The sequence below is a fragment of the Lissotriton helveticus genome, chromosome 11, assembly GCF_964261635.1.
Source record: "Lissotriton helveticus chromosome 11, aLisHel1.1, whole genome shotgun sequence".
Classification (NCBI taxonomy): Eukaryota; Metazoa; Chordata; class Amphibia; order Caudata; family Salamandridae; genus Lissotriton; species Lissotriton helveticus.
The window spans coordinates 1136768042-1136795858 of NC_136072.1; the positions used below are offsets into that span (position 1 = coordinate 1136768042).

Consider the following 27817-nt stretch of genomic DNA (forward strand, 5'->3'; position numbering starts at 1 on the left):
GGGAATTGAACCCTGGTCCCGGGCTGACCTCTGCTGCCAGGTCTGCCTCCTCTAACCAGTGAGCCACACTTCTCCATATTAGGATGGAGTACAAAGTATGCTTTTCCACGGCGGCTTTTCCGCCGTGGAAAAGCATACGGACCTTCGCTTCGGGGGCCCGTTGCGGGCCCCCTGGGTGAAGGGGGGGTGGGGGGTGCACATGGGGGGTACCTATGGTACCCCCCTGCATTTGTGTGCACAAAGCGGCAGGCACCGCGCGGTGGCTGCCGCTTTGTGCACGCAAATGCTGTGCATGCATTTTTAACATTGCGGCGGGTGCAGCTTGAAGCTCCACCCGCCGCAATGTTAAAAATAGAGGATGTGACCGCCACCCTGGCGGTCACATCCTAATCTGTATGGAGGGACCGCCACTGCCCCTGCGGACGGTCCCTCCTACTCTATGGTGGCGGACGGACTCAAGTCCGTCCACCATCATAATCGGCCCCTTAGTATGGTGAAATATGAAAGTAATTTGAGTGCATATGCCCCTCAGTATCAAGAGGTAGCATGTGGAGGTGTGACCTGGCAGCCCCACAACAGGAGACCCCACCCCCACAGTTGAAAACCCCATGTCATTCCAGTACCTTAATCCTCTGCTTTTGACCGAATATAAATGATGTAATTTTGACTGCTATGAGCTGCTTGGAGCCCTGCCTATGATGTGCCCAGAGTTAAAGGCTCTTTTTGTTCTTTGTTTGCGCACATGGAATGATCAGGCTTTTTATCAAGTGCATAAAGGGTGTGATGCTGCTTATAAAACAGAAACAGACTGGCAGAAAAAACACACAAAAACATTGTAATTACAAAGGCACAGCAGTGCTGGCTGAAGAAGCAGCGACGAAGAATGGAGTTCACTTCCAATATTTATTTAATCACTCACAGGCACAGCTGCAGCCGCGGAATGCCAATCTCCCTCTCCGAGGGGGGCCAGTGGTGTGTGCCAGCCCACAGTGTTCGGGGTGTTTGTGGATGCCAGGCACACAGGAAAGATGCAACAGTAAATACCCGCCAAGCTGGGGGCATTGCTGCTCACAGAGGGATCCTGACTGGTCTAAGAAGCTTGGTTTGGGCCTATAATGAGGTTGAGGGCCTTTAACAACCATTGTAGCCCGAGGCAGAAGGGCTATAAGGCTATTAGAATATTCCACACATTGCAAGTACAGTGTTCTAAATTAGAAATGGAGAAACGGATAGACAAACATTGGAATGTTGGAGCAGCCATTATTGGCCCTGAGCCACAGCATTGACTTCAATGGAACTGGCAACATTCTAATGTTATCTTAATAACACTGGGATGTTAACACTTTTGTTCACTCACTCATTCTCTCACTGACGCTCTTACAGTCACCCTAGTGACTCATGGCACTCATGCATACACCCATCACTCATCACTGTTTTCTCTGCCCTCCAGTAGCAGCCCCCCGTCATGTGGCTTTCACCGCCCATGGTTCAGTGTGCAGCACCTTCTTGTATTCTAAAAGTTTATCAAATATCAGATGTTTTTCTCCAAGTGGTTCTGAGTGGGATCAAATAGACAACAAAAGCAAGGCATCAAGGAGAAAAAGATCCCCGTTATGCTCATATTGCCCTTTGATGATTTATTATATGTACTGCGCCCAAAATCATCTGCCCCCACCTTCCAATTTCTGTGCAGGGGCAGAGAAGTAATGGAGGAACCATAAACAATATGGCAACATCTCAAACCAGTGACCAATTTGCCATGGTCTTCTGGCACAGAGCACTGCATCAGAAGAGGTATCCTTTCAATACTTTCTTTTTCCTTTTAACAACTTCCTTGTAACCTGAGGTGGTTGAACCTGTTGCATAGGGAAAAATGTTCCTTCATGTGATTGATATTTGTGTTTAGTTTTTCAGAAGCAAACTCCAGCTTTAGGGTCCCGCCATGACATGTTCTACCTCTCCCAAATATTACATATTAATGAAAGTCCTGCCACCATTGCTTAATTTGAGCCGGTGTTTTCAGGTCCTCAGCGCCGGCACTTAATTGCCAATACTAGCGCTTATGACAGTCTGCCACATGGTGGCGCTGTTTGTCTAATATAGAGACAAGCACATAAACAGTTAGTTATTAATTCAATATACATTAAAGTGGCTATTTCCTGCCTTCCAAGCCATTCCTACAGCTTTGGGCACCTGGATTAGTCTGAATTGTCACACTTGTAGGGTTTCACGATTATTAGTTGCGTTGATTCTGTCATAGATGGAGCTGATGGGCGCAATGGCTTGGTGCAAGCTGCAGTGGCCTCCTGATGAGGGCCACGTCACCTATTCTTTCACAAATTAAGCACTGATGCCCCTCTGCTTTCAGCAAAAATGCTCAGCTACTGAGGACTAAGGATTTAGCATATGGCAGGTGTTTGCTGCCAGCCAGTGGAGGTTGGGCCTCCACCACCCCAGGGGACAGGCAGACTGCTGCACTCTAAATAGTCAAGCAAAATGTTTTCAGGTGAACTTGTGGTTTTAATATATGTCAACTTAACACAACATAACAGGGTGAAGGTCTTTGACACTGTGGAAAATTACCCACAGAAGCAAAAACAAGAAAAAGCAGGTTTCAGGTATTTGCTTAACAGATATTAATGACCGACGGCTTAGGCCATAATGGAGCATGCGGCATCTCATTAGTCTTCATATACCACGTCACAGGCACCATAAGAGACGCGGCTTCAGGAGATAATGGAACTACTGCGCGTACCTGATGGGGGCCGACTCGTCGCCTTTGTCCAGCCAGTCTTGGGGAGGGATGATATACATGCACCACAGCCCCCAGTTGTACCCGTGTGCGGCGTTGGCGTACTGCTGGACTTCAAACGTGTTGAACTTGATGTTGTCGATGGCGGGTAGGACAATGCGTCGCCGGTCTTCCTTGATGCGCGTCATTGCTGGCTCCACCCTGAAGAAGAGCATAGAGTTTGTTAAACAGAAGATAGAGTCTATTGCTGAATCACTGAAACTGTTGGAATTGTATTGTATTTATTCATAATTTAATTTATACTTTTATCACAAACAGCTGTAAGAGTGACATTTTTACAAGAACAGATTAAAACATGGACCAATATGACACGAAAACAAATATCAGCCTTTTTTTCGTGCCACAAATCGCTCAGGTGTGACAACGCCATCCCTTGACCCTACCCTTCAGTCCCCAAAACAAATGCATGAAGCATTATACACCAAGGCCCAGATTCATCAAAATTTGACAACTTGCTGCGTTGAGCTGCATCAAATGGGGGAACATCCTTTACAACGCAACTGTTACAACGAAGTGCCTTTACGACGCAACCATTACAACGCAACTTTTACAACGACTTGCGCTGGGGGCGCTCTAGGATAAGGAATAGAGTCCAACACCTTCCCTACTATCCACGGGGACTGGAGTTGGAATAGTAAATTAAACTATTCACTATCCAGCGCCCCCCAACGCAAGTCGTTGTAAGAGTTGCGTTGTAAAACTTGCGTTGTAAAGGCAAGCGTTGTAATAGCATGCATTGTAACGTCATACATCCCTGATGCACTTGTGACTGCCGAGCGCCAATGCAGGCACCTGTGCACCATGGTTTAAGTGTACCTGTGTTACAGCCAGGATTGTTTTTGGCCAGAAAGGGACACCACTAATCGCTGCATGGTGGAATTTTACTCTCACAAGGCTCTAAAAATGTGAGCTGGTGAGCGTGAGCGAGATTTGATGTCCCCTAGTACAGTTTCCTAACGCAGGCGGTCGTGGGCTGTCGCGGTTATAGGGCTGCTTCTCCAGTAGATTTGCTGCTACAGCACGAGTAGCTTTTCTACTCAAATGGCAGCAAAATCAACTCGAATGGCCGCTTGCTCTTGTGCATCGCACGGTTCTGTTCGTGCTGATATTTCAGCGCTGTTCACGCTAACGGCGCCACATTGCAGCAAGACTTGCGTATTTTCTGCCCATTGGCGGAACTCCACAGAATCTCGCTGAGTTTTTATTTAACCCCTAATTTATAAAGTGCTTCCTACCTCTGATGGGTTGTATACTCTATGTAGAGGCAAACAATATGGATCTACAAATATATCACATCTACCTTATCATCTACCATGCAAAGGTAAATGTGTATTTTCTATTCTTGACTTCATTTCTACATATGTTGATGGTATAATGCTGGTCGATGTATTGGATGCAATATATTGGATTCAGTATATCACATATATATTGCAATATATAACATGCAATAGAGTGATTCCCCATTTCATGACGAGGCTCTGAAGCACAAGTTTAGGTCCAAACACATCTTGACATGATACTGACAGAGTTACAGAGGACTGAGAGCACATCTTAGTGAATGAGTGAGTCAGCGAATAAGTGAGTTGACACTTTACACAATAATATGTCTGTACCTGGATGTGGACGGCCAGACACATCATAAACATAGTGAAAAGCCTGCCCCTGCCTACACAGTGGCGTAACGAAACTTGAGGGGGCCCCCTGCAAAGCACATGAAGGTGGCCCTCCTGACTGGCCCACCAGCTACCACTTTTGCTGAGGGCCATACCCCCGCACCCCAGGGGGTGTGGGACCCCTTGTTACGCCACTTTCCCTACAGGCCACTTTCAAGGATGTAATTTATACAAGCACAGCCAAAGGCAATTATTGGGCTTTACCACCACACATCACAGGTACAGGACAGGCATCAGCAATGCTTGCCATCGCAAAGAAAGGTTATAGGACAGCTGGCAGCATGAATAGTGCAAGGTTTATCCCAGAAATACACACCAGGTGCAGCAGCAGCAAAGCAAGGCCTTCTCCTGTGCACCACAGTAATTGCATCAGGTCAGGCTTCCACACACGCATGAAACAGGGACAGCAACAGCAGTGTATGCTTCACTCACACAGACCAGTAAAAGCAAGAGTATCAGCAGCAGAGCAAGGTGCACTCCCTCACAGACTAGGTGTGGTATGTGGATCAGGAGTAGTGCAAGCTTCACTCACTGAACTGGCACAACTCTCATACATAGAACAGCTACAGTAACAGACAGAGTGTGTACATCAACTGTACAAGCTTATCTAACACCAGTCTGTGTGTGGTTCTATCTGTGATTGCACGCATGGTGGTGGGTGTGTTAAACAACTCTATAGAAGACATCACAACATGTGCCTGTACATAACCAATAGATATGTGCAACACTTGATCAATCACCACTTCAAATTGCTCCCCAGGGTTACTCAGTTTCTTATGCATTGGTCCCATATGGCCAGTTTGGCCCCTAAGTACCTACGCCGATGATCAGCCTAGTTGTCTTATGCTGTGAAACACAGCCCTGAGCCTTGGAAAGGCCTCACAATCTCTTTCCTAAGCTGACAGACATAATTTACAATTTCCTGTATTGCAGGGGTACAAATCAAAGATGTGTGGATCTGCAGGGCTATGGATCATCTGCAGGGACAATTGGGAAAGGGTTAACAGGTCAGATACACAGATCCCCCAATGCCACATACAAAGCACTTTTCACCTCTCTCTCTCTCTCTCTCTCTCTCTCTCTCTCTCTCTCTCACTCTTTTGCTACTGAAACAGGAAATGGTTTGTTAGACTTATCAGCCTTAGGGTGGTATTTGCCCTAAACTCTTTGCCTTTGTATACTTTTTCTGACCTTGTTTTTGCTGGCATTAGAACTTTGTTTACGTCACCAAATGTAATCAGTGCTACAGTGCATGTCCTCGCTCCTTGAAAGATGGTAACGCCGACTTATCCCTAATTGGCATATTGAATTTACTTGTAAGTTCCTAGTTAAGTGGTACTACATGTACCCATTTTAAATGCTGATAGTCGGCCTGCAGCACTGATTGTACTACCCACTCAGGAAGCTCTTTTAACAGGTTTTGGGCCTGCCATTTAGCCTGTATGTGCAGTTTTAAACTGCAATGTTGACCTGGCATAGTAAACATTTGCCAGGCCCAAACCTTCCTTTTTAATACATAAAGATCACCCCTAGGGTAGGAGCTGAATAGCCCAGAGGGCAGGGTGCAATGTATTTAAAAGATAGGACATGTACCTTTAAGCTTTATATGTTCTGGTAGTGAAAAACTATTACATTTGTTCACTACTACACGCCTACCTCTCCCATACTATAACAAAGAGTTATCTTATCACATTTAAAAGGCTGTTATTTGGGAATAGGTAATCTATTCATGTTTGGTGTCTTTGAAATTGTAATGAAAAATCGTAACTGATGGTGAAGGTGGATTTTAAGTTACAATTTGAAAATTCCACTTTTGGAAAGTTGGCATGCTCTTGCCTTAGCCATTGAGTGCCTGCAGCCTGTCCCTAGGTCACATGACTGGATGTAGCTGACAGATGGGCTTTGTGTATTCCTCCATTAGTCTGGAGCCAGGACAAGGAAGGCAGGAAGCCTTGGGACTTCAAAGGGATTTTTCAAAAGCTTCTCTACCTTCCAGAGAAAGGGCACCACGTATAAATATTGGACCAAGGACACCGCCTCTTCCATGCACTTCTTGGCCAGAAGATACTCTGCCAGAAAGAAGGCCTGCTCTGTTGCTGAAAGGACTGCCACTCTGCTGGACTGCTTGCTCTGAAGGAACTACGGACCTGCTTCTTGCTCCCTCTTGCCTGGGTGAGAAGAACTTGACCTGCACCTCTTGAACCCAGGACTCCCAGAGTGAATGCAAGGGACAGTCTGCTGGCCTTCTGTTCTGCGCCACGGAGACATAACAGGCTCCCAATCATCGGCACCATCACCGAAATCCCCCAGGAGCACACCCCTGACCCTCAAGTAGTGCTTCTCAGATCCTAGAACCTTGGTATGACCTCAGAGTGGCTAATTTGAAGTCTTTGGGCTCTTCGCGATCTCAAACGGGCCAGGTGACACCGAATCCTTGTCACTCGCAAAACCTGGAAACGTGAAGTTTTGTCAACCCACCCCTCCGAGCTACAGCAATGACTGCTCGCGTGGAGTGATACTGTGAAGGACCGGATTGACCGAATGTGATGACAAAAGGATCTTTGTGCTACAGTATCAACTTCCCGCAACACCCGGCCTACTCTTTGCACTACATCGATGACTGTTTGCAATGCCCCCTGCTCCTCCGGCACTCTCCACCGCAAATGGGGCTCTTGGTGCTGGAATGAGAAGATAACTTTTCAGCTGAACTAACCTGGTCCTTCGAGCCATCCATGCTCCATCATGGTTGGCCTGAACTTGCAACTTTCGCCTGGTCTCGCACGACAAGATAGCTGCGGTTGGTGCTTTATGCTTTTTGATGCCATTTTACCCTAAGATCTTTAAAGATCCATAAATCCGGTACTACTGATTGGATTTTTGGTATTTAGGTCTTGTTTTATTTATAAAAAATATTACTTTATTGTTCTAAACCTGTTATGGGATCCTTTCGTAATGTGTTTTCACTGTGTTACTGTTTGAAGTGTTGGACAATTACTTAACCCATTGCCTCCGGGTTGGGCCTGACTGCTCTGTGCCAAGCTACCAGAGGGTTGAGCACAGGTTAATTTGGGGTTTGCTTGTGACTTCACCCTGGCAAAGAGTGTGCTTGCTGCATGACCGAGACTCATACTCCAGTCAACCAACAGCCCAATATCCTACACAGCTCTAAAGCTAAAGGCACAACTCATTTCACCTCTATCACTGGCTGACATGTCCTGTGGGCAAATTCTCTTTTTTCAATATGCAGTAAGGTTGGTGGATGCAAAACTTGGGGCAGTTCCAGCCATTTTGCTGGTTTTGAATCCCCTGCTCTAATTTAATAGAAATGAGAAATGCAGCACAAGAATTCCTCATTCTGCACAGTGAGGAATGCACGGAATGAGGAATTCTTGGGCCATCTAGAGTTGTCAGGGTATTGACAATGTAATTACCTTGAAGATAATTGCTTTTAGCTAAATACATGCCTTCCCTGACAGCACAACAAAGCAAGGTACTGCACAGTGCTCCTACAAGCATCTGTATTGGGCTTTCCTTTTCCATCTACACAGCAAACAGGATTCCACTCCACAGATAGAAAAATTGGGAAAATTATGTTTGGAACTTCAACTGAATATTTCACCCAACCCTACTCATAGGAAGTAACATGCGTAGTGACAGTAACATGTGACCTCCATACATTCCAATTTGGTGGGACATACAAGAGATTGAAATATATTTTGGAATTTAATTTCCCCATTGACCTACAATGGAGTGACAGAATTCTAGGCTGGAGAAAGCTGAAATAACATTTCTTTTGGAATATCGGCAGTCTCCTGACGAAATAGGGAGGTTGGCAGATTTTGACACCCTTACTTTGGTTGTCATTGTTTGCTAAGTCTGAGGGAATTTCTTTCAAGGGAAAAAGCAGAACCTGCTCTGCCACTCCAGATTTGGTAGCTTCTTTACAGAGATTCATTTTTGTACCAGAACAGAATTGATGGGGCCTTTCTTACCAATGGGGGTTCAGTAATAACACAAACAGATACACTCGTCAACTATGATCTGTACTGAGTACGCATACGACCTCTGGCCAATTGGTCATAGAGGCTAGGATTGAACCCTTGTATCTATAGCAGCACCGGACTGGCCTTATAACTCATTGGGCATTTCCTGGTGGACTGGAGCCTTTCACCCCTTTCGTGCTCATGACGAGCTCAGCTCGTCATGAGGCACTGTGGCGCTGTACTCATGACGAGCAGAGCTCGTCATGACCTGGGCAGCGCTCACACGTGGGGATAATTCCCCTGCTGTGTTGAGTGTTCCACGGAAACAGGTGTGGTCATGACGAGCTCAGCTCGTCATGAGCACAGCGCTACCATGCAGCGCGACAAGCCAAGCTCGTCACAAGCACCGTGGCGCTGTGTGCGCCACCCCTCCCCCCAGCGCCGTGGTAGAATTAGCCCAGCGGCGAAGGGGTTAAGACAGGTGTCTCCAACCAGTCATGGCAAGCTATCAGTAGCTTGCAAACACCTTCAGAGTAGCTTGCAGCCTTGAGTTCATTTTTAAATAGGAACAGGGTCACATTTTCCTTTAAGAGTTAATGGGTTTATTTTACTTTATTATCATCAGGCTGCAGAAAGCAGGGCCTGATAATGAGCAGAGCTCAGGGCCTGATAATGACAAGTGCTCAGTCAGATGTGTGACCCATCCTGGGGCACAGAAGTGAAGAACTGATGCTCTGAGGTATTTAACTCTTAAATTAAAGTCCTAGTCAACTCAATACTGGAGTGTGAGAACAAAATTATGTTTCTGAATGCTTTCAAATGTGAGAAAAATAAAAATGGAAATATTTCCCATACTGATTTAGGGCCTGATTTAGATCTTGGTGGATGGGATACTCCGTCCCAATGGTGACAGATATCCCGTCCGCCGAAATATAAATCCCATTATATCCTATGGGATCTATATTTCGGTGGACGGGATATCTGTCACTATTGTGATGGAGTAACCTGTCCACCGAGTTCTAAATCAGTGTCAGTTGCTTTTGTGTAAATATGCAAAATTAGATGAAATGCAAATCTCCCATTTTGTTCTACTTTTTAGCAAGAAATGCAACCTCACATCAATCTTTTATGCAAGGATGCATTTCATGCAAATAAATGTGCAAAAAACATAAGCATGGCGACCAACAATCATGTGCGTTTCTGTTCCTGTGCGTTCATGGTAAATTTGCAACGTGGCATATCAGCATAAATGTGAGATTTTCTAAGAGCAAGGGTTACGTGAAATTCCCCCGAAATACACAAACTATACCAGCATAAATTGAATCGTTCCCAGGCCTAATCACTTCTACTGCCTCACCCGGTAATCAAAGAGGTGGGGACACCAGCAGAATGGCACATTCAGCTGCGCTCAGCCAGGGGTACCTTGTGGGGTGAGCACCCCATTACAGATGGAGATGGCTCAGAAAGCAAGAAGTGCTGACAGAAATCGTGCCTTCTGGTGTTCTCTGGGAAAAGGGCCCATTTTCTGTGCGATCTGCAGAGAGTGCATTTTCTGAGCCATTCATGTTGCTTTTATTAGCGCTGAACTCAGCTTCTATCAGCATGGGCGCTGTGTCCACATACAGCAGGCAGCTGGCTGAGCCAGGCGCTTTAACCTCTGCTTAAGCTGACTTTCAAGTCCTGCTTCTGCCTTAGAACTTTGGGGCATATTATCAAGCGAATGTTCGCTAGTTTAGGTGCGCTTTTCTGCGATGAAGCAGCGATTTTTGTTATTGCACTATTTACAAGGACTCGCTAACATGGTTTAGTGCTTCTTGTCTTGAGATAGCAGCCGTTTTTTTGCTGCTTTGCATGTCAGCGACATTTATCGCTAATGACATGCAAAGTAGGCGTCCTCACTAAAAGTACATGGAAATAGTCGCAAACACAAGTTCCTTCTATTATCAATGCGGCCCCGAACCCGCGAAGCGAGAAAAAAAAAGTGGCGCTAACCGCGGTTATCGCTGGAATTTAACACCTGATAAAAACTTGACTTAACCATCTTGTCAATGGGAGGTGGATTGTTAGGTTAAGTCCACACTTGCCTATTAGCAAGCTTTTCATTAGCGCAGTAAAATTATCGCTGGATTTCTTACGCTATTGCTGGTTTTCACCTCTATCTCTGGATTTTACATTGCCTCTGAGCAAAGCGTTGCCAATACGTCGCTAACACAGCGATGTAATCCAGTGATAGACACGATAAGAAAATACTCGCTATGCGCGATTTGCGATAATTATCGCAGTGTTGATAATATGCCCCTTTGTTTCCTATCTTTTGTGACTGAAATTACTTTATACTCAGGGAACGAAGGCCTTATGGGAGTATTGGGAGAAGCTCTGGTCTGAGGATTTTTGAAGACCCAAGCAAAGATTTTTTTTTCTTTGGTTGTCCCCTTTCTTCCAGCAACAAGTCCAGAAAACAAATCGAATGATGGGTTTTGTACCTGTTCAACACATCTATCTATATTCACTGCAAGGGACTTCCACATTAATGCTTGTTTTCAGGAGCGCAGCGTCAGGGGAGGGGGGGTTAGGGGTGCTACACACCTCTAATAAATGTATTTTCTGATAAATAGCTGGATACAGGTGCTGTCAGTTGGGTATGGGAAGCTGTCTGTCGGATTTCACCAGGACTTTTTACACACACAGACACAAACTCACACACACTTTCTCCCTCTCTGTGCTGGTTATTTTACAAAATATTTTCTATTCTGCAAAGAAGTATTCCTACTAATCCCCATTCCTCTCCTTTCCACTGCCTCTCATGTACCCTGCTAGTTGAATAATGTATTTTAACATGACATGCCAGTGTGGTTGCTGGTAAATCTGAAGCCCCTCCTAATCTTACTAACCAAGCAACGGCCCTGCTAGCATGTAATGCAGATGTGGTGATGTTTACGTCCTATGGTTCTACGTTGCAGGCAGAGTTACTGGGAGATCTAAAGGATGTTGGTGTGGAAGCAACCCAAGAAGCTTCATGCCCAGTCCTTCAGAGACCTTACAGCAGAGCCCTGGATGAAGACAACGGTGCCTCATTATTTCCAAGGACAGCTGTAAACCTAAGCCACTGGGGGCTTACCTGGTGACGTTCCACCTCTGCAGGTGAGTTCGGTTTTCTGGACCAGATGTTGCTGAACCCCAACGTTTCAGCATCAGAGGTTGTGTATTCCTGGTCCTCATTGGCTAATCAGGTGGGCAGTCAGCTTAGGTCAGACCATCTATGCCTGCCCTTGAGTCGCCCGTAAGTTAACCCATTACCTTCCAAAATAAACCTGAAGCATGATGTTCTCCTAACAAAACTGACGAGGTTTCTGTTAATTGATAGTGTTTTTTCGCTGCATGCATTTATCTAGCGTATTAGGTATGTCAGTGCCTGGCTATGGGACATCTGCCCTGTGTCCACTGCAAAGACTTAGGGTTAATGGGATTGGAATATGATCTACTCTTCCATCCAGCTATGCAGAATAGTGGGCTGTGTGTTGAAGCTCTCACGGCTGAGACAACCTCTGCTTCTGTCTCTCTCCACGAGGCTCCTTTTACAAACCTGCGCGTGGCCTCATTAGTAATTCTGTACACAGTATGTGCTACAGCGATCAACCCAATGGAGCAGAGAAAATGCACAGAGCGGCTTGAAATGTGAGGCACGCGAGCTGACCAATGAGCTCATACGTAAGACTTGGCCAATAGCAAGATGTGATGCAGAATATTGGATGAACTTGGATGAACCTTACTTCTTCTCCAGTTAGAATGCAGTCCCTGGGGTTCTGGTAAGGGGTGAAGTCCTTGGGTATGTGCTTACAAGGCACGTGGGATAACGCAATTATATCACCTTATATCTGGGTACCAGTATCCGCTCTGATGCCACCTCCCTGGCTGTGTTGCACCAGGGAAAGCATCTTGTCCTCAGGTGACTGTAAAAGAACAAACAGATGAAGTTGTGGGGTGATAGAATTGCAGAGGTGGGGGTCCATACTGTGAAATCTATATAGCATCCTTATTATAACACAGCAGAGCTGCTCCCAGTGCTAATTGACTAGGTGCAATGATTTCCAGTTAGTGAGTGCAGGCATCTCACAAAATGTGAAGGACGGGCCTCACACACCACCTGGTGCCATGCTTCATCATTGACCAGTCCTCGCCCTCTAACAACTTGGTTTGATAGAGGGCGGGCATGCACCTGACGACAGGGATGCACTTCTAAACTAAGTGGGGGCCCAGAAAAAAGGGAAAGTGAGTTAAAAATCCATTACAGATGTCCCACTCATTTTAATATTGCTGGCCTCTGTATGGTGTCTTAAAATCGTGGTCGGTGTGTTGGGGATACGATGGTCCCCCCACCGAAGTCATAGCATCCTTATCCTGTACTGTAAAGCGCTGCCCGTCCCCTCGTCATCCAGTGCCCAGTGGGCGCAGCTAATGTCTGCTGCCAGGTTATAGTCCGACGCTCCCAGCGCCGGGAGCCATAAGGCGCCGATAAAAGTGATGGATGTGAGCAGAGGCCGCCTCCTGCCTCAGGGTTACTGCGTCCGGGCGGAAGCTGCGCTCCCGAGCCCCGTGCCGGCTGCTGACGCCATCATTAGGTGGGCACCCGAGTGAACATAACGGTGATGAAGGACTGGCCGATGCCAGTATACGGGGCTCTGCGGGCACCAGGCGAGTCCTTCCGGCAGTAGGAAGCTCGGAATGGTAATGTGTCTGTGATGAATGCGCCTGTAATAAAGAACCCTGTGCAGAAGTCACAGCTACGGACTCCGAGTTCACTGCCTGCCTAAGTGGCTTAAAGCAAACCCGCTGACTGCGATGGAGAGGCCGCCACCAGGAGAGCTTCGGTGGGGGCAGGGGAGGGGCGTGGAGCAAGTCTGAAGCTCTGTGGCAAGGTAAGGACACGCTCCTGCGCAGGACTGTGCCAGGGGCATAGCATGCTCAATGTGCCATGGCCGTGCCACCTCTCAAGGCTGCGGCAGGGCCAAGGCTGCACCCTGAACCAGGGATAGAACACATGCCAACACTGTTAAACATGTGGCATGTGCCACGTCTGAAGCACTGTGGCAAGGTAAGGACGAGCTCCTGTGCTGAGCAGTGCAGGTGCATAGAATGCTCCATGTGCCAAGGCCATGCCACCTCTCAAAGATGGGTCAGGGCCACAGCTGCACCCTTAGCCAGGGCTACAACACATGCCAACACTGTTAAACCTTTGACATGTGCCACCCCTGAAGGACTGTGGCAAGGTAAGGCTGTGCTCCTGTACTAAGCTGTGCCAGGTGTATAGAACGATGCATGCGCCAAGGCTGTGCCACCTAGCAAGGCAGTGTCAGGGCCAAGACTGCACCCTGAGCCAGGGCTATAGCACATGCCATCTGTTAAACCTTTGACATGTGCCACTCTTGACGCACAGTGGCAAGGTAAGGACGTGCTCCTGTGCAGGGCTGCACCAGGTGAAAAGAATAATCCATTTGTCAAGGCTGGGCCATGGTCACGGCTGAGCCAGGGCTACAAAACATGCCGACACTGTTAAACGGGTGGCATGTGCCATGTGTGGGTCGATGCCACGGGTGCAGCATCAATCGAAGCTGTGACATACCAGGCTGTAGCATGTGCCCAAGATGTGGCTAGCACCTAGGCTGTAAGATGCCCCAGGGCTATGCCATGCTGCTGTGTTCGGAGCAGGCAGACTCCCAGAGCTGGCATAGCACCCACACCTACAATGTGAGTGTGTGCAGCTTGCCAGGATGTGGCAGCCTCAATCAAGTAAGGGTGGCAGCAAAAAGGGATCCCTGCAAAGTGAGAACAAAAGACAGCTATCATACTGCTGACTTTAAATACCATCTCGCTGCTTAATGACCCAAGAAGTGTCCAGTCCTCGTGCTCACCATAGGGTTGGCTCTTAGGCATCAGAATCTGGGGGGGGGGATCACAGAGGGCTTTAAGCGTCCCAACCCCTGTGGCAAGGCACGGTTGGCAAGCTGATCACTGCAAATGAATCTAAGAGGCGCAGGGACTGCAGAGGCCAGCGGCGAGTGTTTGATCTTCTAAAAGCACACGATGGTCCCAGTCCAAGAGGCCTACAAAAGCTACCTCCTCATTGCATCTCCTCCTGGTGGTCAAGCAAGGCTGAGGACCTCTGACTGCTCTGGGGGGCAGCGCGGGGTCACTGATGGACCCCTTGCGGCTAATGCATATGTCTCTACATCTGGTGACCTTCGGTTGCCCAAGGCTGCCTCTTCCACCCAGAAACTCACACATGGGTTTAGAATTCCCCTCTAAAGCCTACACTGCTTGGCCAAGTGCAGGACAAAGTTTAATGCTCACAGTCCTGCAATAACTCCAAATGTGTTGGGATTCAAGGAACAATTTAGGACACTGCAGCATTCACTTCATCTACTGGGCCACGCTGGGGGTGGCCGAAGGGTGGTCCCCATCCAAATGTCGGAGAAGGACGTAAAGAGGTGGAGCAGTCAGGGTCCTAGAGGCACAACCCGGGATCTCACTGCGCCCTGATCTGAGAAGCCAGCCAGATCCGACAACCCGGCGCTGACCTCACTTCCAGGCGACCTTTCCTCCAGGAAGTGCTCTGGTCAGCCATCTTTGAATTGCAGTCTTTCTTCAGTCTCTTTCACAATAATCCTGATCTTTGATTGTTTTCTTGAGCTCTGAGCACACAGGGCCATCAAGAACTACGAGAATGGGGAACAACGAGCATGTGGCCATTGGGCTCAGACCCCAACTGTTCATTCAAGGGGCCCCACATTTACAGCATGAGCTGAGGTACCAGAGAACCAAGAGCATTGAGTGTACAAAGGAGGCAGAGAGATTGGTGTATGTAGAAGCAGAGGGACAGAGAGGGCAGTAGTGGAGCAAAGAGGGCAGTGCACGAGGACTCAGCCGACTCAAATTCCACACACCCCAAAGGACCCTGCGATCAGCCCAGCTCTCCTACTCCGTGGTACCCCGCATCAGAAAAACCAGATCGGGAGGCCGCTCCTTCTCCTTCCTCGCGGCCAACGCATGGAATGCCCTTCCGCTCCACCTCAGACAGACAACTTCGCTCTCCATCTTTGCTAGAAACCTCAAAACCTGGCTCTTCGACAGACCCCCTCCTTGAGGGACTGGAACCTGCACCCCCCCACCCCTAGCGCCTTGAGACCCTTACGGGTGAGTAGTCGCGCTTCAACCAACCCATGATTGATTGATTGATATGAGGAGAGCAAGTATAGTGCGGAGAGGGCTGTGTATGAGGTGAGTGGGTATAGTGCAGAGAGGGCAGTGTATGAGGTGAGTGGGTATAGTGCGGAGAGGGCAGTGTATGAGGTGAGTGGGTATAGTGCGGAGAGGGCAGTGTATGAGGTGAGTGGGTATAGTGCGGAGAGGGCAGTGTATGAGGTGAGTGGGTATAGTGCGGAGAGGGCAGTGTATGAGGTGAGTGGGTATAGTGCGGAGAGGGCAGTGTATGAGGTGAGTGGGTATAGTGCAGAGAGGGCAGTGTATGAGGAGAGTAAGTATAGTGCAGAGAAGCTGGTAAGTGAGCAAAAGGGGCAGGGCAGAGTGTTTTCAGAAAAGGCTCGATGGACAGGGGACAGTGCGTGGCAGAATGAACAGAAATAAAGAGGACAGTGTGCCCCATGTGAATGTGGCTGGATGTGTGCAGAAGGGACAGGGGCAGTGGGGCAGTGTGTGAGCACAGGGACAAGGAGTAGAGAGAACCATGTGTGAGCAGAGAGACAAGGTAAAGAGAGGGCAGTGTATGGACAGCGAGGTTATTGAAAGAACAGAAGGGGCAGAGAGGGCAGGGTGTGAGCATAAGGCCCAGGGAGTAGAAAGGGCAGTGTGCGTGTAAAAGGTAGGAAGAAGAGGCAACAGTGTGTGAACAGAATGGTCAGGGAACAGAAGTGGGCAATGTGCGCGTAAAAGGGTAGGGAGAAGAGAGGACAGTGTGTAGAGTGGGCAGTGTGTGCGTAAAAGGGTAGGGAGAAGAGAGGACAGTGTGTAGAGTGGGCAGTGTGTGCGTAAAAGGGTAGGGAGAAGAGAGGACAGTGTGTAGAGTGGGCAGTGTGTGAGGAGAAGAGGCAGGAACTAGAGTACAAGTGTGTGAAGAGAGTCGGGGTGTCATAGTACACAGGACAGTGAGCAGAGACGGCAGTGAGTGTGCGAAGGGGATGGCAGTAGGCGTGGCAGTGTGCAACTGTAGGGGACAGGAGCAGAGGGGGCATTGCATGAGCATTAATAGAACTCAGAAAAATGTGTTGGCAATGACATGAACTGCATTCTCTGATCTTGAAATGAATCACTGCATCCCATCCGCAAATTGACATGCCCACCACCCTCCTGTCCCAACTGCAGAGCTTTTCCCATTTAGTCTGACCCGGGTTCCCCTAATAGAATTGTGATCCCGGGTCCCAGGGTGGCCTTTAGCATGTGTGAGCTGGGCCAACGTCCGGGATGCTGGCTACGCTTGGACGGAATTTCAATTATGCCGCAGTAATTGGAGTAATTTTGGTAATTCCGTGTTACTCTTTGACCTGGAATTACCAATAATTATGCGACTACACCTGCTTTTTTTTTGTTAATATTTTATTTTCAATTTCCAAGACAAGAGACATAAACATAAGAAGCCAAAAGTGATACGTTCACTGCTGCCAAAGTGATAACATGCAACTTGCAGCTGTGATAGAGGTTGTCCTGCTTGTTTAATTATGAGTAATTTGGCGGAAATATTGTGAGAGCACATTTAGGGGCATAATATCAAGGGCCGGAGATAAATATTGCAAAGCGCGCTTAGTGCTTGCATATTTATCGCCAGCTATCTCTGGAATCTATCACCCGGTTAGCACGTTATCAACAACACGCATCGCCGTGGCGATAAAAATTCCAGAGATAGTGGGGATATTGCCATTTCCATGGTGGAAAATGGCGATATCCTAGATGATAGGGCCTGTGGTCTTAGTCACACAATCCACCCCCCATGTTAGGTATACCTTAGTCAGGAATTTAACAGACGTTAAATTCCTGCGTTAAGGCATGCTTAACGCCATTTTATATATCGCTAACCTTCCTTGATAATATCGCGGAGCTGCCTTCTCGATATTATCCCATGTTGTTTTCACAGCCACGCCTCCTTTGCATCTCATTATCGATGCGGAGCATGGGAAAAACGGGGGATAAGTCAAGGAATCACGCGCTAGCGTTTCCTTGATGATAATGCAATAATATTATCGCGCTTTTTGCCCGCAAACGGGCTCTAAAGCAGCGATAATATTATCGTCACCCCTTCATGATATGCCCCTTAGTTAGTGTGAGCAGCTGTTCACGCGTGCTATTCATGTCCTGCTGCATTTAGCACTGTTTCTTAGCACAAAATGCATCTGTGAGTTAATTTGGGGTGAGAGGATGCATGTTGCGCTAAGAAAGTATAACTAAATGCCGGTAGTAAGTTGGGAAAAATCCTACCTCAAGAGCACATATACAAAGCGTGAGCAGCTGCTCGTGCTTGCTATTCGTGTTCTGTTGCATTTAGTGCTGTTTCTTAGTGCAAATTGCATCATTGCGTCCCTTTTGCAAGTGAGGGGGCATTTGTGCATTAAGAAGTACAGCTAATCGCTGAATCACATTTCTTGCAGGATAATTCCGCATGAGCAACCCACATAGAATTATGCGAGTTATGCCCTCCGCTAGAGCTGACCTCCAGAAGGGCTTGGGAGCTCCCTGCAGCAGTCTTTCTACAACTTTGATCCACAGAAAAATGTGTTGTGACACCCTTGTCTCACTTTTGTTTGTTTACTTTTCAGGGCGCTGCTCAATCTTGCCCTCCTCACATACCTACTCCTCCTCACAAATTGTCAATACATAGACAATTAAAGAGGTTGAATTGGAGGAGGGGGTCAAATTTGGTTTCACCTAGGGTGCTCCCTGAGCGGAGGCCAGCTCTGCTGGGTCCCATGATGACAAGCCTAGCATGATGGTGCTTCAGCATCGCTGGGTGCATCGAGAGAATGGTCCCCACATGCCACCTCCCATATGTCCTCAGAGTGGCAGCTTCATCTGCCAGGCCTCCAGCGGTGGAAGAGCAGTGGTGAGTATTCCCGGGATGATGATGGTGGGGTGGGGGGCAATTCTGCTCATATAGAGTGGACAGAGTGGCGCACACACGACCTGGGAGAAACAACATTTACAACGTTGTCGGTTCAACGCAGTGCCATTAAATTGCAGTCAGTACAATGAACGCGTTGTTACCACACATACCATTACAACGACTTGCTGTAGGGGGCTTTAGGTGTTGGATTTTAAATTCAACACCTTCCCTACTGTTGCACAGAATGGAGTTGGAACAATAAATTATACTATTCCAAACTCCAGCGCCCCCCTACAGCAAGTCATTGTAATGACTTGCGTTGTAATGGTACGCGTGGTGACAAGTCAGTCGCTGTACTGACCACGTTGCAAAGGCAGGCGCTATAAACGCATGCAAAGTAACGTCATATATTCGGCCTTGGTAATGCCAGTGGATTTGAATTTGCACCTCCCTGTATGCTGCAGAGTATAACAATATGGCAGCATGGGCCCGCTGTCAGCTCTACCAATATCGGGGAGGCTGTATATGAAAGCTCCACAGTCTTGCTTCTTCACCTTGTACCTTTTATCCACCACCTGCCCATGTAGCTCATTCTTCTAAGGTCTTTTTCATAGATTCTTTCTTTATTTTTGTTTTTTCTTGCTCCTTCATCTCCCCTTTTGCTCTGGGTGAAAGTCTGATGATGAGAAACAAGTCCCAGTGGGCCACAACATCAAACACCGGCTCAAATTAAGCACTGGCAGCAGTAAGCATGGTTCAGTTGCTTATGTGAGCTGGCTGCACCTACATGGATGTGTGGACCCAAGATATCTGGCAGGGTGTGTCATTCCAGCACCTACATGCAGATCATAGGTGCTGGAATCACATCGTCTGAAAAAGGTGACTTCCAGGTAACAGAGCGGGCAGTGTGTGAGCAGAAGAGGCTGGAAGTAGAGGACACAGTGTGTGAAGAGTGGGAGTAGTGTAATAGCAAATGGGGCAGGGAGCAAAGATGGCAATGGAAAGGCAATGGAATCCACCAACCAATGTTTTGAAATGGGAAAACACCTTTTTAGTCCAGGTCAACAAAAGTGTCCCTCCTGCAGTCCATGTCGAAGGGTTTGCAAGCTAAGGAGGACATTTAGAAGTAGTTGGAGGGCTGTGTAATCTCTTCCTTGATGCTAGAGGAACGTCTGGGGGTTCCTGAGGGGCACACTACGCTCAGCTAACAATCAACTTCTGGGGGTTTTGATCCATCAGGAGGGCATAAACCTGATTTCTGTCATCTAGGACTTCCTGGTACCACAGATTCTTCCTGTTGCCCCCCTCTATGGTTCTTGTTGCGCTGATAAGTCGATTACCCACTGCCACTAGAAGGTGAAAAAGGGTGCAGCTTCGAGAGGAACTGTGACTGCAGAGTTGGGTGACTCAACGGAAAGGGAATTGGTCCTACGTGCAACTTCTTAATGCTGAGATGTCACTATGAATCAGAAAAGTGTTAACTTATCGTGAGTACAGCAAGTGGGTGAAGATATGGAGATAACTTTTAACATTAAATAGACATTGCTGAGGTTAAAGATGTCCCCTGTGGTGTCCTATGAAGATGATGGTCACCTTTGGACAGATGGAGCATATCTTCTGGGCCTTGGCAGAGTTCGCAGAATTCTGCTAAGTGGAACTCCGCAAAGTGACCAAAAAACTGCTGCGCTACGCAGACCTCAAGCGGTGGAGTGCGTTTGGTCATGCCGTTTGCATTGATTTTCAGTGTTAGGTGTTCGTCACATTCTGTACACTCAGTACGAAATACACCATGCACAGCGCAAGAGAGCACTGGTTCTTTTCTTGCTGCTCAAGTAGATTTTCTATCCGAGCGTTCTCAACGTGAAGGAAAGGTTTCTCAACAAGAGCATTCACGATGATCCGTGACCACCCGCGTTGAGTAATCTGACCGCCCACGTTGAGAAATCTTGTTGGGAGGTGGATTTCTCTTGCTGGCGCTCCCTAACTTGAAGTTGGCAAGTGCAAGCTAGGAAAAAACACCACTCTGCGGACTGGAGTTTTTTAGAACTCCATGAAATCCTCAGAGTGTGGAAAACTCTGCGAACAGAGCAGAGTTCACTGCCCGGGCCTAATATCTTCATGCATGTGGAAGTAGATGAATCTGTTCTAGACGTAGCATAGAAGAAGGTGGCAGCATGACACTGCAGCTGAGGGGTGACTGAAGGTACTTCCGTGTTGCGTGGTGAGGGGGAATGCCAGGGCTAATATTATATTCTGGATTTGAGACCAGAGATTTATGATTCAATGATCCCCCGTTTTCGTCTTCTTTCACTTGCCCTGACCGCCCTTCCTTTCCCACTCTTAGAGGCAGAGTTGTAGTTTGTGTTAAATGCTGTGGGAGATGTGTTGTTGATTTCGCCCTTGTGTGGGGTTGACTTCTGACTTGATAAGGTGTGATTTGGGTGATTTTATTTTGACTGCATTTCAGACCCCTTTTCCCCGGATATTTTTTGAGAAATGCTGTTTGCAACAATCCTCCAGCCCACCTAGCAACACCTGTGATGAGCTGGCCCGCCAAACTGGAGGTACCCTTTGTATTCAGGTATTGATACTATTGGGGATCGATAGCCATTCGTAGCTTGAGGGAGAACGCAGAGTGGTCAGAGTACTACAGAGAGATCCAGGCACACGCCAAGAACATTTGTGGATAAAGGAGACATATATAGGGGAGGCAAATTCACGCGATTTGCATTTGTGTAATTGTTTAACATTTCTTGAAAATAACATGAAAATAGCATGTAATGCAATCCTGGCATTTGGTGCTATATTTTCGCATGAAATTACGTGATTCTGCAGTCGTGGCATTTTCTGCATAAACATGGATTTTCCAAATTTGCCACATAACCCATCATCTGCAGTATAATCTGCATATTTTAACAAAAACAATTCTTTCTAGTTCAAATGGATCAAAAGTTACTAAAAACGTGGTGCTTCGCGTTGCGGTGCAGTGAAAGGCCCTTCACAAAGGTTGATTGGTCACCTTTCTGTTACTTGAGTGTCAAAATGGTACCAATGAGGTGAACGATGGATTTAACCCAGATCTCTTGACTGGGGAGAATGTTTGAATCATTCAGCATTCTGTCCATCATTTGTTGCAGTGACACTTTTTGCCCTAAGTGGGATGGGTATGCCCAGACTTGGGTCTCTTGCTCACTGTGCCACTGGATTCCAACTAGCCTGGCTGATGAAGGGTGACAACCCTGAAACCGGTCCCAGGATGCGTGTTTCCGGTCCAGGTAGAACCTGGCTTGGCAGTTCGGGCTGGACTGTTCCCATGAGGCACAGGGTCAAGACTGATTTGCATATGGCTGGGTCCAAACTGGGGTGGCGTAGTGGGCAAAAGAACGATGGATTTAACCTAGATCTCTTGACTGGGGGAGAATGTTTGAATCATTCCGCATTCCGTACATCATTTGTTGCAGTTACCAATGAGGTGAACCCTTTGCCCAGATAGTGTTCACATGTGTAAAATGTCAAAATAATGTGTTACTTTTTTTTTTTACAAAATGTACTACATTAAAACCCATAATATGCCATTTCTTGCTGCAAAATGTAGTCAACTGTGCCACATAATTTGGTCCTCCCCAGCCGCATGATTGCAGTGGCCCAATTCATGACCACATGACATCGTGTCTTGAACTTGGTTCTTAAACTCTTCCGTGCTGATGATGGAACCGCTCCGTCATCAGCCGCGGTAGCGCTGTGCTGATGACGGAGTGGTTCCGTAATGGCCCGCTCGACGGACCTGCGCGGCGCTGATTTCGCGCCTGTGCGGAGCGTTCTATTGAACGGGCGGGGCAATGACGGAACCGCTCCGTCATGAGCACAGCTCAACCGAGGCTGGTGACGGAGCGGTTCCGTCACCAGCATGGGCGCGCCGCGTGCCCCTCCCCCGCCCCCTTAGCACTGCAGCGGAATAGCCGCCACAGCGAAGGTGTTAACTCCCCAAACTTGGAGCTGTTTCAGGGCTGCGAACGCCGGAGAACGGCCTGCACTTGGCAAAGTCGTGATGAGTGTTTTAGAGGTGAACTCTAAAGCCACTTGGAAGTTTCTGAGCAGCAGACAGCAGCCTCGCGCTTCCCCTGAAGGCGAGCAGACGAAGAGGCATATGTGGAGCCGACAGGGTTCCCGCCAGTGACCCGGCGCTGTTACTCATTAGAGTCACAGCTCGTCAGCACTCGGCAGACGGAGGTCGGCCATCCGGAAAGAGTGCCCGCTCTCGGTGCGGGCCTTTCCATTTCACGCACAGCGGCTGCCTGTCATGAGGAGGTGTGTGAGGAGGAGAGGGGCGAGAGAGGGAGAGGCAAGGACATAGAAGAGAAACGGAAGCAAGAGACACAAAGACGGGGAAAGCGAAGTTATGATGTGGGGATGGTACACAAAAGGAGAACAAACTGTGAAAATAGAAAAAGTACACGACACAGAGAATAAAGGAAGATAAAGAATGAAATAGGGAGAGAGACACAGAAAAGAAGATGACATTGGGAGAGTAGAGAAAGGGAAAGGCTTCGATCCAAGGAAAGCGAAAAAAGCGAGGAGGAAACGGAGAGGAAAGAACGCAAAAGACATGACGACATGGGAAACTTAAGAATAAAATAAGAAGAACACAGAAAGGAGAAAAAAAAGTGAGAGGAGAGAGTGCAGTAAATAGGGAGCCTCAGAAAGTGAAAAAAAAAACAGTAGTAGGACATAAAGCAAAAGACACAGAATTACAGGAAGCTGAAGGAGGAAATAAAGAGGCACAGATCAGGAGAAGAAACAGTAAGAGGAAAGAAAGAAGGAAGGAAAGAAAGAGTCCGAAAGCTGAAGACTGAAATAGGAAGGTAGAGAAAAGAAGAAGAAACAGAACAAGGAGAGAAAAGAAAGCATGATAAATGAAGACATGGGGAAACAAACGAAGTAGGGAGTGCAGAGGAAAACAAAAGGAAATAGAATAAAAGAAACAGAAAAAAAGGCAAGAGAATAAAGAGTAGCGTGAGAAGAATAGGATGGAGAAATAAATTCATCTCAGGAAATGAAAACTAAGGGCAGGAAAAAAGGCAAAAAAATTGCTTCAATTGTTAAACAGACGCCTTCCCGCACAATCTCTTCATTGGGTCCAAATCTCCCACTTAGTACAGGGGTGGTTCCTCCATTGGAACGGAGGTGTTTCGTCCCCACTTAAAATACCCCCAAAGTCTCAGAGACGGTAAAAAAATATATATCTATATAATTTATTATCATTTTATTTTTTATCCCCTTGTCCCAAACAGCATCAGGACGGGACAGGGCGGGCTGTCTATGCACTGTTTAAAGTGTGTATGTCTTTTTTGCCGGCCGTCTTGTGACGGCCAGCCACACATGCGCACTTTAAACATCTCTAACAAGTGCAAGTGCAGGACTCCAGAGCGGTGTGGAGCACGGAGAGAGGCCACTCCCTCCAATCAGGACGAGAGCATGAGAGCAGCCCAGGACCCGCTCCCTTCACGGTAGATGCCAGCCGCCACTGCTTTGCAGTAAATTTTCACTGTAGTGTGTCTCTTTATCGTATCACACAAGGTGTAAGACCAAATGTGACAGACTGCAGCAAGGTACATTAGTATGGTAGAGTAGTGCAAAGTTCCAAAGCTCCTTCGTGAAGTCTGGACAAGCCATAGAACTTCACATTTTGGAAAGACCGTCTAAGTTTCCTAACTTTGGCCGGCTCGGCCTGCAGTGAATCTTCACTGCGGATGACATTTTCTGTCACATGATGTCCCACGGGCTGAAAATCCTATAGTAGGAAATTAAGATGGAGCCTGCAAGGATGTGGCTGCAGAGCACCCAGGGGTATATTATCAATCGATTTATCTCCGCTTTTTTGGCTTTAAAAGCCAAGAAAGCGGAGATAAAATTATCTCCCTATCAGCAACAGGGTGCTAACACGCAAATTTGCATGTTAGCACCCTTTTTCTCTACGCTTCCCCTTGCATCTCTAATGAGATGCAAAGGGGGCGTTCCAGAGAAAAATAATAGGAGAAATGTTGTTAAGCGACATTTCTCCTATTATCAAGGATTTCGCTAACCCTGTTAGTGATAAAAAAAAGCAGCGCTAACCACGGTTAGCACCGCTTTTTTTACACCTGGTATTTTCCTGACTTAGCCATGATATCCTATGGAAGGTGGATATCATGGCTAAGTTTGTGAGCCCCTATCATCAAGCTAACATCAAACTTCGAGAGATTATTGTTGGTTTTTCCAGCGATAATCTCTCATTTGGCAGTTAGCGCGAGGATTTTTATCACTTCTAAGATAAACCTTGCTAATAGCAAGTTATCACTGCGATAATTTCCTGCGATGCTTAGCGTTAAAAAATTAGTTGCTAAGCATCGTTAGCGATAAATATCGCTCATCGTTGGTAATATGCCCCCCAGTGCCTTGAGCAGGCTTGAGCAGAAATGGGAATAAGCACTTGCAAAGCCAATAGGCCTCACCGCTGTTTACCAATCTGCAGCAGGGCTTTAAGTAGGATGAAAAGAGTAAAGGGTCTCTTAAAGGGGTGTGTCCTATGTATTTAAAGCCGCAGCTTAAAAATGCAAACTAAATTTCTGTGATTCTCATAGGGGACCACCTGACCTGTATTTCGGTGTCTCTCTGAGCTTTCTGTTATTGCATCCAGATATAATATCACAACAACTGACATACACCTAAAACCAGCCAGGACTACACACTTTGTCATGGTTCTCTTTGTGTGCTCTGCAAAGAGGCCAATGATTGGATGATTATGTATTCTGAACACCTTTTTGACCCACTGACAGGCCCTGTGAGAAACTCGCACTACCTTCAGCCTCAACTCCTTGTCTGTTATAAGCACCTTGAGGCAACTCAATTCTAAGCAAGCACTATACAAGAATAATATGCTCTACAAAATAAAAATACTAAAAAACAACATCCTGGGAACAGCTAAAACTAATAGAGTGAAAGATTCAGTAAAAGATGTGAAATAAAAACGGGAACTGAATCACTGGAATGGATCACCTGGATACTTATTGCATTAATTGTTCAGAAATTGTAAGTGTTTTCCCAGTAATGTAAAGGACATGAATGCAAAACAATAAAACAGCGAGCCAACGCACCAATCGCACCTCGCTCCTTAAGTCATTTGGATCTATAACGTAGAAAGAAATGTAGCATGCACATCCACTGCACCTGTTCAAAAGGTACGCCCCAAAAAGGTCAGAAAAGTTTATCATATATACATTAATGCTAGTCCAATCTTGTCATAAGTCGTCCAAGGTAATCTTTATTTTTCTTAGAAATGGAACAGAACAGCCAACGTGTTTCGTTCAGTAAAAGTGAACTTCATCAGGGCTTGAATGTTGACTTTCAAGATATATCTGTTATCAGTGTGATATTCCAGTATATATAATAGACTTCAATTCATCGGATCCTCATATATTTGAGGGCGAGTGTGTTTCATCATCATAGTTGTACAAAGAGGAAATAAGACACCTTGATACGTGTAGTTTTCAAAATCCAGCAAAAACCAGCATCTCTCAGTTAAAATTGAAGCCCTGATGAAGTTCACATGTAGTGACCGAAACCCATTGGCTGTTCTGTTCAATGTCTAAGAAAAATAAAGAAGACCTTGGACGACAGATGAGAAGATTGGACTAACATTTGTGAATACTGATTGTGCGGTTGACTTCATATATATATGTTGATGTTAAGGACATGAATATAGGGTCCGATGGGAACCCGTTTCAATGTTGATTCTAAAATACGCACTTAAAGCCCTGCTGTGCAGCATTGGCAAAATGAAAGAAAGGCATGATGGTGCAGCTGTACATTATTTCATAGGCGCATACATGCGTGGTGACAAATGCACATGCATGCATCATTACGCAAGTGCACACAAACTGATGCTGGTTCTATATTTCTTTTCATTTTACTTGTTCAATATGGATAGGCAAACGCTTGAATAATTAAATGTCACTAGCATGGAGGGGCTGGCAGCAATATGCTGCCTGGCCCTTCAAAAAATGTAAAATATTTAAAAAAAGGTACCACAGGTGTGGCGGGGACAATTAAGGATTGGGTGAGGAGGGATATAAAATAAAAATAAAGACAGGTGGAGGGAGGTGGGGAACAGCAGCATATAAGGGAGAGAGCAAGCTGGGACACCGGGGGAACGTCATTAGGTGGCAGCGGGGGAGAACCACAGGAGGGAGAGAGCTGTAAAACACATGCACTCTCATGGAGTGTTTAACCAAAAATGAATCTATAAGTTGCTAAAATTAGCAGTAGAAAGATATGTTAGCCAATCAAAGTCATGGCAAAGAGGCTATGCTCCAAGGGAGAGGCAAACACATGAAGAAAACGGTAAACCATCAGAAAAAAGCAAGCAAATGAGAGTGACAACCAAGCCAGCCAATGGAATCAATGAACATTTTGCTAGCCCCGGAAAGTTTGTGGTGAGCCCTACAAACAATTACACATAGCTGAAACTTTACAATTTCACACACCCCAACATCATAGTACTGGAAACAGATGCAATCACACAGGAAGCTTAAACAGATTTGCAAAGCGCAATAAAGTCAAACAGAATGGAACTTCGAGGTACTATCAAATACCATTAAAAAACCTACGTAATAATATGATAAAACATTATTTTTTATTGTTTGCAATGAAGCACTGCCACTTTCTAGGTCTGGCTTGACAGCATAACTGGGTCACGAAAGTCCAAACAATACATAAAAGGCCTTTATATTCTGTATTTTTCTTGTCACATATGCTATGCTTCAAAGATAGGCATCAAACGTCAGGCTATGCCTTCTGACAGATTTCTGCTTTTTTAACATGGGGTTTGGTGTTTACAAACTCCTCTCACCTTGCAGTCAGAGAAAGAAAAGTAAAGTGAATTATGGGACAATCTTGATGGGGTGCAGGGAGTGTGAAAGGTGGGGGGTGTCATTTTGTGGTAACACACAACAAAACCTAAATACCTTTCAATAAACTGTACACAGCAAGCGCTGAAACTTTAAAGACACTCACCCTCAGTTGTAGATCTGGGTTGAATCCATCATCATTTCACCACCTCAGTTCAGACCCAGCTATTTGCAAATCAGTCTTGACCCTGTGCCTCATGGGAACAGTCCAGCCGGATCTGCCAAGCCAGGTCTTCCCTGCACCGGAAACAAGCATCTTGGGCCTGGTTTCGGAGTATCAGCCCTCATCAGCCAGACTA

At 46.7% G+C, this 27817-nt stretch overlaps 1 protein-coding gene across 1 annotated transcript in view; it reads right to left on the bottom strand.

The window, feature by feature from the left end:
- The window catches only part of GALNT9 (polypeptide N-acetylgalactosaminyltransferase 9), a 796816-nt gene that overhangs the window by 328110 nt on the left and 440889 nt on the right, over positions 1-27817 (bottom strand). The window contains exon 5 of the mRNA XM_078667888.1: positions 2756-2953. Coding sequence (XP_078524014.1) covers positions 2756-2953 — 198 coding nt within the window. The remainder of the gene's footprint in view (positions 1-2755; positions 2954-27817) is intronic.